Below are 16,967 nucleotides of genomic sequence, written 5' to 3'. Positions count from 1 at the left end.
GAGGCGCGAGAGGGAGGGGATATGGGGACATATGTGTATGTATAGCTGATTCATTTTACTATAAAGCAGAAACTAACACACCACTCACTGTAAAGCAATTATACTCCAATAAAGATGTTAAAAAACAAATAGCTTGGCTCAACTCTGCATGATGAGGTGTGGTTTAGAAAAAAAACAGAATCTTTCAAGATTGAGTGATAGAAAAAGCAATAAAACAGACATTTTTATAATAATTCAACACAAAGTTTAGCAGTCATTTTTATTGGTACATCTTTGTTTACTTGTTCCTTCCTTCCTCCAAAAAGGTTTTAATGCAGGTTTTGGGGCAGAGGAAAACGTTTCTTCAAGCTAATTTTAATTAGCTTGAAGATTTGGGGGTTTTAGAACTTTGATATCTTGTTTGATGGAAAACTTTAAAAGCCGTGCTCTCTGAACTTAGAGGGAAAGTCTGGATAACCTTTAAGCATGAGTGTTTATTTGTGGAGTGGATGGCTATAAGCTAATGAGACAGCACCTAAATCACCAGGAAAATCAATGTCATTACTTTATCTTTTATAGGCATCAATCTCCAGGGAGGACAGTCTTTCATAACAAACTCTTCTGTGTAACCAGGAAATAATTCACTGTCAAAATAAAAGGTCTCAGACAAGTCAGCTGGACCATTTCTTTGTCCACCCCTTAATCATCCTCAGAATATGTGTGTTTCAAAGCTTAGTCTTAAAAAATTAGATGGAATATTGCCGACTTTTCAGAAGTGAGTCTCAGCCTTCACCAAAAACTAAGAAATTATCTATCTCTTTTAAAGTTATTTACATCTAGCTTTCACACTCTAACCGCAGATTTTAAACATCTCCATTTTCAAAACAGGTATTTATTTTATAAACTTAAAAAATCCAGGTTTCAGGTGCTCCTAGATAAACCAGAAGCTTGGGTCAGAGGGAGTGTGAATTTCAGCAGGACAGCAGGTCGTCACTGTCTCCTGGGCTGCTGTCCCGCACGGCCTCGCTCTGCGTTGGTAGGACCTGCATGGCCCCATTAGCACTTGAGGTTGCCACCTCTCATGTCGGTTTTACTTCACCCAGGTTTCTGTCACAGGGGTACAAACAGAAGGGAGAGATGTTTGACTCTTTCTGTTCAGAATTTTGAGACATGGGTTTTGTCTCCTGCATATGTCCATGTTTATGCACCACTGACATTTGATACTCAGATACCTAATTTGACTTCCAAATGGTGAAACAGTGTGAAACATTGGTTATTATTACCATTGTTAGTGGAGCCCTACTCCAGCCATCACTCCCAGCTTGTCATTCCGCTCCATCCAGCGGTGGCTTCCCGTCCTTGTCACCATGGGCAGTGGTGTTTTCAAAAGCACTGCTCTGATGCTATCTCTTCCAAGCCCCAAACCAAGTAAAGCAGTCACAACAAAGACTTGCTTCCTCTTTCCGTTCTGTACAAAGAGAAGCTAGGGCTAACTAACCTGCAGTCTGCAGCACGTGAGTAAGGGTGGTTGTTTGTCCTAAGCGAGTTCAGAAGCTTAAAGTCTTCCTTTCCCGGTGGTGCTGGGACTATGTGTCAGACTAGCCTTGTCAGATATTTGCATGAGCCCTGAAACCCTATGTGACTGGGACCCTTCCCCTTAATTCCGATCCCCTTCGTGGCAATTTAAAATATCCTTTTGTTTCATGCTGAAATTGACATACTGTTACGCACCTTCCTTCTGGGCATCTTTTTAAAAAATATATATTTTAAAATTATTTTTAAATTATTTATTTATTTATTTTTGGCTGCGTTGGGTCTTCGTTGCTGTGCGCAGGCTTTCTCTAGTTGCGGCGAGCAGGGTCTGCTCTTCATAGCGGTGCGAGCGCTTCTCATTGCGGTGGCTTCTCTTGTTGTGGAGCACGTGCTCTAGACGCATGGGCTTCAGTAGTTGTGGCATGTGGGCTCAGTAGTTGTGGCTCGCGGGCTCTAGAGCACAGGCTCAGTAGTTGTGGCTCATGGGCTTAGTTGCTCTGCGGCATGTGGGATCTTCCCAGACCAGGGATCGAACCCATGCCCCCTGCACTGGCAGGCGGATTCTTAACCACTGCGCCACCAGGGAAGTCCCTCCTTCTGGGCATCTTGAATTACAACTATTTGCATTTCTTAAATAGATAAACAGAGAGTGTTGTAAAGGCACAGTAGGTAAAGACTAACATTTTATAGAAGGAAACTGTAAAGGAGGAAACTTTTCTTGGCAACTATGTAAATTACCAAATGTGTACTCATTTCCCTCCCATGTACAAACCTGAGGAACTCAATCTTGATTATGTAGATATTACGAGGGTAAATGATAGTGTGAATTTAAAGGTATAGCTTCCTCAATGGAAAGCACTCAGAATGCCAATTTGACAGGCAGACTTAGCAAAAATCACACGTTCATGTTTTAAATTTTATTTATTTATTTTTGTGAAAAGGAAAAAGTCACAGTTAGGTGGAAATAGATGTGATCCCATGTGGTCCCTCAAGTTTCCAGCTCTACTTTTTTAAATGGTCAAAATTTGCATCATGATATGAGGAGAGAGATTTGTTAGTGTAGAACTAACTGTATTCACAGATGGCTTTAAATTATTGCCTCATGCAAAAGCAATGTATGGTTCTCAGTAACGCAGAAGATAAATCTTCATTTCTATCATCTATTTCTTTGAGTCTCAGAGCTTAGCTTGATGAAGTCATTACCATGATTCATTCTGGGGTTTCTGCTGTACACAGAGGGACTTAGGAGCCTCTCACCCTGGCCCCTGGGACCGTAGTAGGTGGGACAGAGAGCCCAGCTCCCATGAGCAGAAAGGACTTGTTAACTTCCCAAGAAGCTTGAGATCTGGGAGTTTTAGAAGAAGTGGGCCTGGAGGCGGGGGCTCGAGTGAGCACAGGCAGTAAAGACCCTGATAAGCACCAGGTGGCGGCGAGGGGTGACCCACCTGGAAGGTCCCAGGTGGAACAAAGAGGGGATGTGGACACAGGAAAGGCATACATGAAGCTCACTGGAGAATCCAGAAGCCTGGCTGGACATATGGATTACCTGATGACAGTTTGGAACTCTTTGGAATAAAGCTTCTCCTTATGTTACTGAAAGTGGGGTCTAGCTGCTCGCCACTTGAGGGCTAATCCTCGAGAGGCAAGGTTGGTGGAAAGGAAAGTTTGCTTTATTCCAGAGGCTGGTAACTGGGGGAGAAGGTGGACTTGTATCCAGAGGCTGACTGCCCCCTGACAACCAGCGGGCAAGAGCTTTTATAGGCGGAGGGAGGAGGCTAATGCAGAAGCAGCACAGGCAGCTCCGACGGCCATCTTGAAATTGGTCATGATCAGCATCATCTTGACTGTTTTAGGTACAGTTAGTCTTCAGTTCCAGGGTCAGTTTGTTAACATTTCTTTGAGACCAGTTCTCAGAATTGTGGCAGCTTGTGTCATGGCTGCAGTCTGGTCATGATGTAGTTAACTTCTCCCGCCTGGTAGGGGTTTCAGTATCTACATAACAGCCCAAAGGGTATGACTCTGAATATCATCTATAGCCCTTGAGGAGGAACTAAAGGTCCTTGACTTTGCTTAATGACTAAACTGTTATTATTTTGTCCTGTTTGAATGCTTTCCTTTTTTTCTGCATTTTCTCACTTCTCCGATTAAACTTTTTCTTTGGCTAAAGTGTTCTACATACAAAAGGCAGGTGGAGGACATGGTCCTGCTCAGTTTCACTTGTAAGTATATCAATAGATAGGAACAAATAAAGTGATCAAACCCCAAGAAACAGCCAGTGGTTAACAGATAAACCCAATCAAGACTCACATGTATTTCCCCATTTTTAAATTCAGAGTCTTCTTTTTCTTTCTACACTTCAAGGGACATTTGACAACCTGGTCTATTTCATCGATATTTTAACGCCAATATAGATGCCACTGTTACGTTTTCCTACTAATTCCTTCCTTCCTTTCTCATAGGTTTTGACCTAGTGAAGTGTGAGGATCCGGGGATCCCTAACTATGGCTACAGGATCCGGGATGAAGGCCACTTCACGGACACGGTGGTTCTGTACAGCTGTAACCCAGGCTACGCCATGCACGGCGGCAACACCCTGACCTGTCTGAGTGGTGACCGGAGGGTGTGGGACAGACCGCTGCCCTCCTGTGTAGGTGAGTTACCTACAAGTGCACAATGAGAGCTGGCGGCCCACGCGTGTTGTGCTCTGACTTAGTTCTTACAGAGGAAGGGGGAAGGATTTCCCCTGCTCTCTCTCCAATGTGGGTTTTTATGTATTCCTAATATTTGTGTGAGTGTGTGTGTTTGTTTTTTTTCTTTTTTTAGGTAGGAAAGACAGATCTAGTACTATTTTATTGAGGCTATCTGCACAGAATTATAATTAGAAATATAACACAGTGTTTCACTGTTTTATTCTCTTGACTTTGCACAGAGGCTAGGGAACAAGTAAAGAAAAGCAATGACAGGGACAAACAGATGGCTGCGATTGTTTTCCTGTGTGTGCAACACAGACGTGATGGTTTGGGTTTTTAAAGGTAGTTACAGGAAGCCTCTAATGCCTGGAGTAAACTTCCCTGTGTTTCTGTATCCCTTTCAGCGGAATGTGGCGGTCAGATCCACGCTGCCACTTCAGGACGCATCTTGTCTCCTGGCTACCCCGCTCCATACGACAACAACCTCCACTGCACCTGGGTCGTAGAGGCGGACCCGGGAAAGACCATCAGGTACTTGTTTTATTGGGTTTCAGTGATTTGAGAATAGAAGCATGGCTCCTATTCTTGTAGTGGAGATAGTGGTACATCCATTATTACCCACTATTAGGTTTAAGTTTCTGAGTTAAAGAAGAAAATGTAAACACATGGCCAAGGGTTTTGTTGGTTTGCATGCTCACTTTGGTATTCCTTTGAAAACTTGTGTTAAGCCATCCATAGTAAAGATTTTAAAAAAGTAAGTACCTCAGTTCGCTTTGGCTGCATAACAAGCGAGCCCCCGAAACTTAGTTGCTGCAAACGATGATTTATGTGCTCATGTCTTTGTGGGTTGCCCAGGCAGTTCTGGTTGGTTGGGGTGGGTGGTCTAGGAGGGCCTCATGCAGGTTTGGCAGGCTCAGCTGGATGGTTAAAGGCTGGGCTCTCTCCACTCCAGGTTCTGTTCCTTCAGGAAACTAATGATGGTAGAAGGTTCCTAGAAGCAAGAGATGGAGACTTTCCAAACTTTTGCTTGCATCACATTTGCTAACGTACCATCTGCCAAAGCAGGTCTCAGGAGCAAGATAAAGTTTGAAGAAATATAGTCCACCCCTTAATGGGAAGAGAATCAGTTATATTGAAAAGTTTCTGCATATAGAGGTGGGAGAGGTGTGTGATTATTTTATGATATTCCAAAGTAAGTTTGAAGGAGACCAAGAAAGTATTCCAATCTAAAGTTATAGGTGTAGCAGAAAATCATGAAAAATCTCAGAAAATTGTGCAAACATTTCAACCAAGTATTATTCTATTTCAATCAATAGTCCTAAATGATGGTAATTTTTTTTAATTAACAAGTAAACCAACGAAAAGTAATTTTTGAAAGTAAATTCTCCATGTGCCAGTCAAAAGGCTGTGTCAAAACCACAGTACAAAAAAAAAAAAAAAAAAAAAACCACAGTACATAAAGCAAAAAGTAATTTCAAAATAAGCTGTTCTTTAATTATAGATCTTGATGAACAAGGAGAGAATGTACATTCTTTAGTCTCGCCTCATAAAATCCCTTTTCTCCTCCCATTAACTCTCCTCTTTCATTGTATTCTTTTGAAATCTCCCCAGAAAGTTAATTTTTTAAAAAACTCTGTGCCCCACCTCCCAACAGCCTTAATCCACATGCCTCTGATCCTTTTCCTCTTCCCTGTGTTATTGCACTGCCCAAAGACTAAAAGAATCCAGGCAGCTCAACTCTGAAATATGTGAAGAAGCTGAAAGAGACAGGTGCAAAGCAGAAACCTCTTTCTGGGGCAAGTGGATATATGAAAACATTTCTGAACTAGTGGGTTTTGTCCTTATTCACAAAAGGTTTGCCCAGCAAACTTAGTAAATTTATCATACTGCAACTTTATAACTTAGTAAGAAAATAAAACGGGACAATGAGGAGTGCGGCGACCTGCTGATTCCTTTCAGTGATGCTCTGTTTCTCATCAGGTGATTTCCATCCTCCCTGAAATTCACCAGACTTTTGAAGTTTGATCACATTTACATCTTGGGAGTGAGTTAGACTGACATGGCACAAACTATTACCACTTTCAAACCCTCCAAAAGAAATATTCTTACTATGTACAAGGAGCAAGGGAAGGAATTTAAAGCATGTAAATATTGCAGAAACATTAGTTTATAATAACTCATTTAAAAATTAACTTGTGTCATTAAGAAAAATGATTAATTAGGCAGTTATGGACCCATTGGGACACAAAGAAGGCATGTTTGAGGAACAGAATTTAAGAGTCTGTATTCTTCATAAAAATCAACATAGTCACTTATCCAGTGAACTCAATAGAATTAAATACTACTTCTTAACTTTGAATTCCTGAATGCTTGATCTGAATAATCCAAAAGCCATTACACTGAATTTTGATTGTGAAAAATCCTAGGAATCATCTGTGATTCATAAAATGACTTTACATAAACAGGATATATTTCCTTTTAGGCTGACTTCAAAATTTTCTATTTCTTGCACATCTCCTTGTGATTTGTTTCCCAAGAATTAGAAAGAGCACTTGTTCCCCTAATGCAAACCAAGTGATGAATTCACTCTTTGCAGGTGAATCTAATACTTCATTAACATTTTAATAAGAAAAAGAAATTAATAAAGAATGCGTTGAAGTAATAAAAAATGTACAACTTTTGTATCATGAACTGACTTTGTCATTTAACCGTTAACGTTCTAGAAAAAAAAAAGACATTGCCTGTACCACTTTATTGTTTGGGGAATTTTTTTTTTCTTGTACGTATCTTTCAAGCTACTCAATTTGTAAACAGATCTTTTTCATTTAAGGCATAAAGTCCTTCGTAATAAGGAAGTTAAGAAGCAAACGTCAGTACTTATAATTAATTTACTCCATCAGTATTCAACTTCATCCCAAAACGTTTCTGGTGATTTCTCTTCATTAAGAAAATATGTACTATTTTTAGTATGGCAATTTGGAAAATAACATACTTAAAAGTACATAATATACAATTTTAGGCTTAAAATGGTACTGATGCTAAGAAAAATAGGGCTTGGTCTTAGTTTGGATATTCTTTAGCTTAGTTTACTGAGTTATTTCATTGGTATCATAGCCAGTATTTTATCTACAAGTGGAATCATTTCCACTACATTGTTTGCTTGAAAATGAGGAATACATCAGTCATATAAACAAGAGCCCAGGGTTTAATTTAAGTGTTAAAAATTCTTAATATAAATGGAATTCATTAATATACATTCTATTATGATTTCTTTAAGTGTCAGTGTTTTTCACTCAAAGAATAAATAAGCAACAAGATCTCGGAAATTATAAAAGGTCTGGTTTCAACACTTCAGGCCAATTATTACTGGGCCTATTTTGATTTCTTTGAGGTCCAAAGCAATTTCTGATTGCATATTGCTGTAACTTTTTGTTCGAGGTAATAGAAGACCCCAAAATAGTTTTTGTTATAGGGCACTTGGGTCTGGAAGAGGTTTGTAATTTTAACACGCATACTATAAAGCAGTTACCAGAATTAAATTTGATTAAAAGTCTAATCACAAGACACTGCAGTAAATTTAGCCACATTAAGAGTTATATGTAAGCATGTGTCTAAGAGACCCAGTGTATTTCACTGCTGAGCGCAGCTGTAATTTATACAATAAAGGGAACAGCATTACAAACATCTTCAGCAAGCAGCATCAAGGCAGTGTTTTTCATAATCGTATGTGTATATTGTTCCCTGGCTTTAATTGCTTTTCTGCAAGTGTAATTGTCTGGAAAACTCACTTTGAAAGTATTTCTGTTCCTAATTGTTCCCAGGAAATTGCATTTGGAGGTGTAGTTGAGGGGGATTTTATTAGAAAAGCTCATGCAGTATTGACAACATTAGAGGCCTGTCAAAAATGTATCAAGATTGTCAAAACTGTCCATGTGCAGACTTTTAAAGAAAGTGAAGTGTGGGATGTGATCCTGATCTCACCGCATCTGGCCGGATGGGCTGTAGAAAGATCGGGGGAGATGTGGTTTGGAGATCTAGGAATGTTTTAATTTATTTTGACCAACCTTCAAGATCGCTGTGAGACACAGACTAAGGAGGACGGGCCAATGATTCCACTTCAACTGTCATCAGGACCACAGCGGGGTATCCCGTATATCTTTGTGGGTAATGTGAGGAAATAACCAGTCAAGAGAATTCCAGCCGTCCAAAGAAAAGACAGCAGCAGCTCTTCAGAGTCTGCCCAGTGTCTGAGGCTGGACTCCAGCCCCCCTTAGCTGGGGCTGTGGGAGCAGCTGCTGGGTTTAGGGAACCCGACCAGCTGCTTGCGGAGTGAGAGAGCGGGAGAACCCTGCAGGCACCCGCCTCGGCGGCGCAAGATCCTCATGCAGGCGATTTCAGTTACCCCGCTTCAGCTAAACAGCGCCAGTGCCCCAAAACGGGATTCAGATTTCAGTTGCCTGTGCAGACTTACTGTGAAGAATTGCATGAAGGACAGACTTCGCTTTTAGCCCTTCAGCTCCCAGATCTCTGCATAAACAACAGACACGCATCGCAGCCAGTTCCTGACCCCGTCACGCGCCTTCCCGAGGCGGATTGCTGCGCTCAGCTCAGCCACAGACGGCCGAGTGTGTCCTTGTGTTGCTTCCTTCTCTCCCAGTGATAAAACCCACTTGGCGTTTTACAAACACGGATAATCAAAAAGGGAACTGGCCATTGAAGGTGAAAGTGTAGAAAGAATTGAAAAGTGGTAACACTGGAAGTGAAATTCCAATCCAATCCTAAGCTCCAATGGAGCTTAGGAGAAGCAGTTGATGGTGGGGCCCTTGGTATGGCTGCTGTTCCAGGGATGAACGTCTCACAGGCACACGGCAGGCACTCCAATTTCAGGATTATTATCATTCCCCCTGGGCCTCTTTCTACTTCTTTATTCCCTATTTCTGTTAATGCCTGTCTTCCTCAAAATGGCTGGAGGTTTTAATTTTCAGTATTATCTTCTGCTCTTCCTTGTTTCTCCCTCACCAGTCTCCAATATTTTCCCAACTGAAAAAAAAAAAAAAAAACCAAACAGGTATTAATATATGTCTCACAGCATTCTTTTAGTGAACTACATTAAATTTCTTCATAATAGGCTCTGAGAAAAAATTAGTTGCATGCAAGCCAAATCCTTGTCAGCTCTACCCTTGTTTTCTCTTTCTTCTTATCTGTGATTCCCAGTTCCTACTTCCCGGCCCGTTACTCTACTCTTACTTTAATCTTCTCCTAGTGAGCCTTCCAAATCCGTCCTCTACCCTCTCCATCTCCGAGTCCCCCCTTTGCTAATCAGCGAACATAAGCTCCTTAACCAGAACTGTAACTCCCTCTCGACTTGGCGTCTGGTCCCCCACAGGTTTACCTCCGACGGCTCATATGCACGTTACATTTCAGCGCAGGTGAGGCGTGTATTAGTCTCCCATGCCAGCCTTGTCATCACAGCTCTCTCGACCTGTGCTCCCCCCAGTTTCTCCTTGTTGCCTCACCTCCAGATTCTTCCCATCTTTGGGGGCCCAGTTAAAAGGTCAACCCCTCAACAAGAATTTCATTCTTGTTATCTCATCTGAAAATAGTCTGTGTTCTTCTCTGGACTCAGTGTTTGCCCTGCAGTTCTTTCCTTCTGAAGTAGGGTCGTCACTACATAGCAGGACATCCAGGCAAGCCTCTTAGTGTCACGAGCTCCTCCCTCCTTCCCACACTCGTGTGATCACACATCTCAGTAATTCTATGTGGAGCCCCCAGGTCTGCTCTCCCACCAGTACTGCTGCTACTTCCCCAGTCCAGACCAGCATGACTCACTGGGCCTCTTATCTGACCATCCTTCCAGGGCTGCCTCTCAACCACCGCTCCCACTCTAAGGGACATGTTCTATTTTTTTTTAATTAAAATATGAATTTTATATGGCTGAAAAATGAATGTATATCTAGACATCTTCAAAAGTATAAAAAAGAAAGACATGCATTTTCCCCATACTAGACATCATTGTTGCCATGTTCACATATGTCTTACATGGACCTTTGCCTATTCTACAGTGTGGGTGTCTATAATTAATTATTGTCTCTCGTTGGTTATTTACATTATTTCTAATTTTCAATATTATACATAATAATATGGCAAGTAGTATTGCAAGTAAAGCTTTGCCTCTTTTTATAATTAATACCTTAGAATAAATTCCCAGGAAAATTCTTTCTGGGTCAAATCGTTGAGACATTTTTGTGTGTCTTAATACAAATATTTCTATCAAACAAAGCTGATCATATCACTTGCCCCCTTTAAAAAAATACATATTTTGTCTGCTCATTATGTGCAGAATAAATTCAAGTTCATTGTCATGACGTTCAAAGTTATTTATTTTCCCAATTTTTGAAATACTAGAAAAGTGTTGCAGAAAGATAAAAAGCCTGAAAAGTAGTTTTCTATAATCCCAGACACAAAAGATAACTACAGTTTAAAATTTGGTATATATTTTTATAATTTCTTATGCAGACACACGCACACACACACATATATAATATACATACATACATATATATACAACTTGATTTATCTGTTTAGCTACTTGTTTAATTATTTTTGAAAAATAGTATCATGCCATAATATTATTCTGAAGATTTTCTTCAGTCAATAAACATGGTCAAAGTTTTATATCCTTGCTTGTAATGCCACCTCATTCTGTTTAGTTATGGAAGAAGATTCCATTGCCTGAATGCGCCATAATTTATTTAAACTATACCCTATTGGGATATTTGGGTTGTTTTCAGTTTTTCACTATTATCAGCCATGCTACTCTTCTCCCAATATATCACCTCGAGGGTACTTTCTACGATGAATTTCTAAGGCCGGACTTGCTGTGTATGCACATTTAAATTTGTGTAGCCATTACCAGATTGCTTTTATGAAGACTAGATATGCCTTCAACAGGATATGAAGAGGTAGGGTCTCCACATTGTCACTGAAACTGGATAAAGTGTTTATAATCTTTGCCAATCTGGTAGGAAAAAAATCTTTGCATCATTTTTTGTTATATTTGTAACTTTTGTATCTTTACATTTTTAGCATATTAATGAATGTATCTGTTTAGTCGCTTTCTGTCTCATCCTCTTTATTGAATTATCCTTCCTGTTTCTCTCTGCCTGACAAGGCCCTTCCCAGACACCTTGAGGCAGAATTAAACACACCTAATGCTTTGTTCACATCTCTTAAAGCTCGTGACACTGTGCATTGCAAAGTGTAGGTTTTTGGGTTTTTTTTCTTTCATGCCTGTGTCTGAAATGACTAACAGTTCCTTCAGGATGATACTTTTTAAAATCAATTTTTAAACTTTCCCTACCTAGTGGTATGGTGTCTGCAAATTGACTTTAATTACTTTTTTTAGAATGAAAAATGCCCATTTCTTTATCTATTTAAATTTCGTTATATCATTTTTGTTGTTGTTGAATTTGCAAGGTATTTCCCAAATGGCAAAACTTACAGCATCAGGGTGAATCTTTTTTTGTTTGTCTATGTAAGCTTCTCATTAACATATAACATAGGCACATAAGACTATCCAAATGATAAGTATACAGCTTGTTTATAAAAATACCCCTTGTTACCAGCAACCAGATCAAGACCCACATTGTGCACTTTGAGCTCCATTTAAACGATCCATTCTTAAGGATAATCACTATCCTAACTTCAGATAGATAATCGCTATCCTAATTTGAACTTTATAAAAATCGAATTATACAGTGTGATTAGTTTTGTGTCTTGATTTCCTCAACCTTCACTGCCACTGATACAGGTAAATTATTCCATTGCATGAATACACCATGATTTACTTATTTATTCTGAGTGTTGGTGGACGTGTGAATTGTTTTTACACAGTTTGAGGTTATTGCAAATGACATCGTTTTGGATATGCTTTCATGTATTATTTGGTGGATGTGTGCATGTTTTTCTCTCAGGTGTACACCTGCACTCAGCTATGGTAGATGCTGTCAAACGATTTACCGAAGTGGTTAAACCAACACCACTCCCATCACAGTGTAGGTCACTCCCAGGTACCTCACCTTCCCCTGCACTAAGCATTGACTGTCTTTCATTTTAGCCATTCTAGTGTGTAGTTGTTTTAATTTGCTTTTCCTTGGTGACTGATCAAGGCCTCACTTTTTTATATGTTTATTGGTCTCTTGACTATCCTCTTTTATAAATGTCAGTTGAAGTTTTTTGCTCATTTCTTTTTGCACTGGGATGCCTATCTTTTCCTTTTGATTAGTATATAGTTTTTATACATCTGAATGCAATCTTTTGTTGATTATATATTCACCAGCTATATTCTTATACTCAGTGGTCTTTTGGTGTCATAATGATGTCTTTTGGTAAAGACAGGTTTTCAATTTCAGTGAGTCAGATTCATTTTGGCTCATTTTTCTTTTATGGTTAGTGTATTTCTTATCTGTATTTAAATTGTTATATCAAATATTTTTTTTCTTAGTGTTTTTGTGTCCAGTTTAAGAAATCCTGCCTCTCCAAAGTTATAAAAAATATTATCTTAAGTTTTTTTGGTAGAAGATCTATTTTATCTTCCACATTTATGTTTTCATTTCATCTGGAATTAACTTTTGTGTAAGGTATGAGGACGATGCAAGGAATCTTTTGTCCCTAGTGCAGTTCAATTGACCATTTGTTGGAAAGTCAGTCTTTCTCCATCAACTGCAGTGCAACCTTTGTTATAAACCAGATAATTATAATTTTATGATTATGTAATTATAGGCCTGTTTCTGAACTTCATTACATTGATCTATTTGTCCATCTAGTGCAATACCTTTCTATCTTAATCACTGAATTACTTAATAAGTACTGATATCTGGTACTGTATTCCTCCAGCTTTGTTCTTTTTCATGTAGGTTGCCATGGCTATTCTTGACCCTTTGCATTTCCATACGAGTTTTAGAAACACTTGTTACTTTCTACAAGGAAGTTGCTAGGGTTTCAGCTGGAATCACATTACATCAATAGTTCAGCTTAGGGAAACCTGACATCATTTCCAATTCTGAATTTTCTGATCTCTGATATAGTATATTGTCCCATTTATGTAGATCTTATATAATTTGTCTCAATAATGATCGTTTTCTGTGACGAGCGCTTGTACATCTTTTGCTAGAATTATCCCTAGCTATAGCACACTTTTTGATGATAATGTAAATAGTATTTTTATTTCACTTTCTAGTTGTAACTGTTTTGTGAAAATAAATTATATTTTTATATTTATCTTGTATAAATAAATTCACTTATTAATTCTGAGTTCTTAGGTTTTAAATTTTTTTCTATGTGAACAATCATGTTATCTACATTAATAAAAGATTGGTTTCCTTTTTTGTCAAATCTTTTGGCTTTTTCCTGCCTTGTTGCACTGGCTACAGTCGCCAGAATAATGATTTGAAGTGTTAATAGTGAATCTCATTGTCCTGGTCGCGATCTCAGAGACTAAACTTTTAATTATTTATTTATTTCAATAAATATATGTGAATTATATTTTAAAAATTCCATAATGGAAAAAATATTAAATTCTACCACCTAAAGATATAAAATTCAAAAAAACTATAGGAAATTATTGGAATTAATAAATGAAATTATTTATGCAAGACAAGTAAAAAACAGTGTTTTCTACATTTGTTCCACTTAGCAGTACTTTTATGGACTTTCTACATATCAATATTTACTGAACTTTTAATTCTTTTGTTGTTGGACATTTGTCCTGTTTTCAGTTTATCACCAATTTCAAAATATTTTCATAAATATAAGATGTATATTTCTGTATGTTTGTCTATATTGGTTTCCTTGAGTCAACTTTTAGTAATTTCTATTTTCTAGAAAACCATTTTATGCATAGTTTAAAATATATTGCCATAGATTTATATGCATAGTGATCACTTAGATTAATTTCCTTTTTTCTTTCTTTCTTCATTATATTTATATTTTTATCAACTACTCCATATACACAGTATAAAAGTAAAATAATTCTGCAGTGATGGTTACAGAAAGCAGTAGTTCTCTACATCCCCTAAATATCTAGAATTGCTGGATGATGTGAATTTTGCATTTAATAAGCCTAATGTGTCTCGAGTAGCATTAGTAAAGGTCTATGCATGCCTAGACACGTTCTAGTAAGCCCAAAGGACACCAAAGGTGGAGAAAAGATCCAAGAAACAGCTAAAAAAGGGAAGATATATATTAGCTAGTCTGATAGAAATCTTCTTAACAATACAGACCAAAAGAAAGAGGTATTTGAAGTACTAAAGGAAAATAACTGTCAACCTGGAATCTGTATTCACACTACCTGTCATTCCCTTGTAAGTGTACCTGTTATGCAATTACTGTTAACACACAAAATACTACTATTGGTTTAGGGATATATATGCACCAGACATATGTGACAGTTAAGAGGAACTTTTATCCAGCTAAGAATATAGCTTAATACAAACAAAATAAATAAATTATACGGAGACATTGGAAATTGCACAGCACGCCTCTTTTAACTCTTTATAACTCATAAATCAAACAGGTAACAAATTAGTAAGTTTACAGAGGATTTGAACCATGCAATTACTAAGCTTATTTTAAAAAGACATACAGCCTTCAACTAGAAACTGCACATTCTGTTCAAGTAAATATGGAACGTGTGCAAACATGATCACAAACTAGGAACAAACTAATCAGTGAAAACAATAAAGCAGAGAATCACTTTTGTACTCCACACCGTGACCAAAATCGAATAGAAATAGAAATCTGTAGCAAGAAAGAAAACACATGCTCAATTTTGAAAATAAAAGACACATGATTAACAGCTTACTGTGAAATTTCTAGCCTTAAATGCACATATTGGAAAAAGAAGATCGCTTGAAAATCATGTTAAGCTCCAGCTAATGGAATTTGAAAAATGCTATCAGAGTAAATTCAAAGAAGTATAGTTGAAAAACAACAAATACAGTAAAAGAAATTAATGGAAGAAAATAATATAGAGAATTACCAAACCCACAAACTGATTCTTGAAAAGATATCATTGGTAGAAAAATAACTGACATATTATGATAAAATACAGGAGGCCCAAATAATTGACGTTAGAAATGGAATTGAAATATACCCGTACAATAAGGATTACTTTTAGAAAATTTAAGAAAATAATAGATTATATTATACCAATATATAGGAAAAACCTTCCATCCAAAAGAAAAAAAATGGAAATGATCTGATTCATTTAATGAGGCTAAAATAACCTTCATATCACAAGAACAAGTAAAGAACAGGAAATAAAAATTAAGAGCTGAACTCTGTAATTACTCCCATTTTATATATTAAGAAAAGTGACCTGTATGATCATCTAAACAGGTATAGAAAAAGTAGTTTAATAGAATTGAATACATGTTCATGATCAACAATATAAAGAGATACAACAAAAACCTTCCTAGCGTAGTAAGTAGCAGGGGTTTTTTCTAAAGATGATAAAGGGTATGTAACAAAATCCTTCCTCAAGAATATAATACAATATATAAACAGTAATAAAAGAGATGAAGAATGCATTACAAAAGTGGGCAGTCATATGTGATCAGATAATTCAGAGTCCATGGTCCTATTCTCCACCTAAGACCTTTGATGATCTCGTGTAAGTCCCGTGGCTTAAGACCGTTTATTTCCGAAGACACAGGTTTATTATTTCCCTTCAGAGTTCTCTTTGAAGCCCCAGATTTGCATGAACAGCTGTCTGCTCAAGTCTCTACTCAAGGTCCAGTAGGCATCTTGAACTTACAGGCCCAAATCCTAATCTCTGGTCTTCCCGCCCCACAGACCTTTCCACCTGCACCCTTCCTCACCTCAGCCCGTGACCTCTCCACCTTTCTCGTTTCGTAGGCAAAAACCTTCGAGTGACCTTGCATCCTCTCTTAATCATACATAGCTCACCCAGTCCTGTTTTCCCCACCTTCAAACTGTGCCCAGAATCTGACAACCTCTCGATACCTCCCCTGTCCAGCTCCTCTGAGCAGCAGCCATCTGATTCTTGATTCTGCCTTGCCCTCTATAGCCTGTTGCCAACACAAGTGCAGAGCAAGTTTTTAAAATCACAGGTGGGATAACTTCTTCACCAAAAACATTGGTCTGTCACCCAGGGTGAAAGCCAAAATCTTCAGAACAACCTACAAAACCCTATGTGTTGCCCACCAGCCCCCCACTTTCCCCCTCCGCTTCCACTACACCCATTATTTCTCTGGCCTCAGTTTCCTTATCAGGCACTCTCTTTGCTCTGGTTAAATTGGTGCCTAGATGGTCTAAAATGCTGAAACCATGCCCTCTGTGTCAGCCTTTTGCTGGGCTTCACTCTCCCCTCACACCAAGTATAACAACCCCTCCATCTCCTTCAAGTCTCTGCTGAAACCTCTTGTCACCAACATGGGTTAACCAACAACCCCATATAATACCTAAGCCTCCCCCCATCCTCCGGTCCTGGCATGACCAGTGTTTCGTATTCTGCTCTGCTTTTTTCTTTCCTCAATGGCATTTACCACTTAGTAAAATGCAGTCTTCTTTACTTATTTTTTATGGTTGCTGTTTTTCACTCATCTCCCCCATTACCAACCATGTAAGCTCCATGAAGGCAGCGTTCTTCATTTAGTTCACTGATGTATCCAGAATTCCTAGAAGAGTGCCTGGTACACAGTTGGTGCTCAATAAGTGTTGAATGGCTGAACTATATTGAAAGGG

At 38.4% G+C, this 16,967-nt stretch overlaps 1 protein-coding gene across 1 annotated transcript in view; it reads left to right on the top strand.

The window, feature by feature from the left end:
- The window catches only part of CSMD1 (CUB and Sushi multiple domains 1), a 611,399-nt gene that overhangs the window by 330,148 nt on the left and 264,284 nt on the right, over window positions 1-16,967 (top strand). The window contains exons 19-20 of the mRNA XM_028481319.1: window positions 3,972-4,163; window positions 4,607-4,733. Of these exons, the coding sequence (XP_028337120.1) occupies window positions 3,972-4,163; window positions 4,607-4,733 (319 nt within the window). The remainder of the gene's footprint in view (window positions 1-3,971; window positions 4,164-4,606; window positions 4,734-16,967) is intronic.

This window comes from Physeter macrocephalus, chromosome 20 (assembly GCF_002837175.3).
Source record: "Physeter macrocephalus isolate SW-GA chromosome 20, ASM283717v5, whole genome shotgun sequence".
Taxonomy (NCBI): domain Eukaryota; kingdom Metazoa; phylum Chordata; class Mammalia; order Artiodactyla; family Physeteridae; genus Physeter; species Physeter macrocephalus.
Note: the sequence above shows the minus strand (reverse complement) of the source record. Positions and strands in the feature narration are given on the sequence as shown.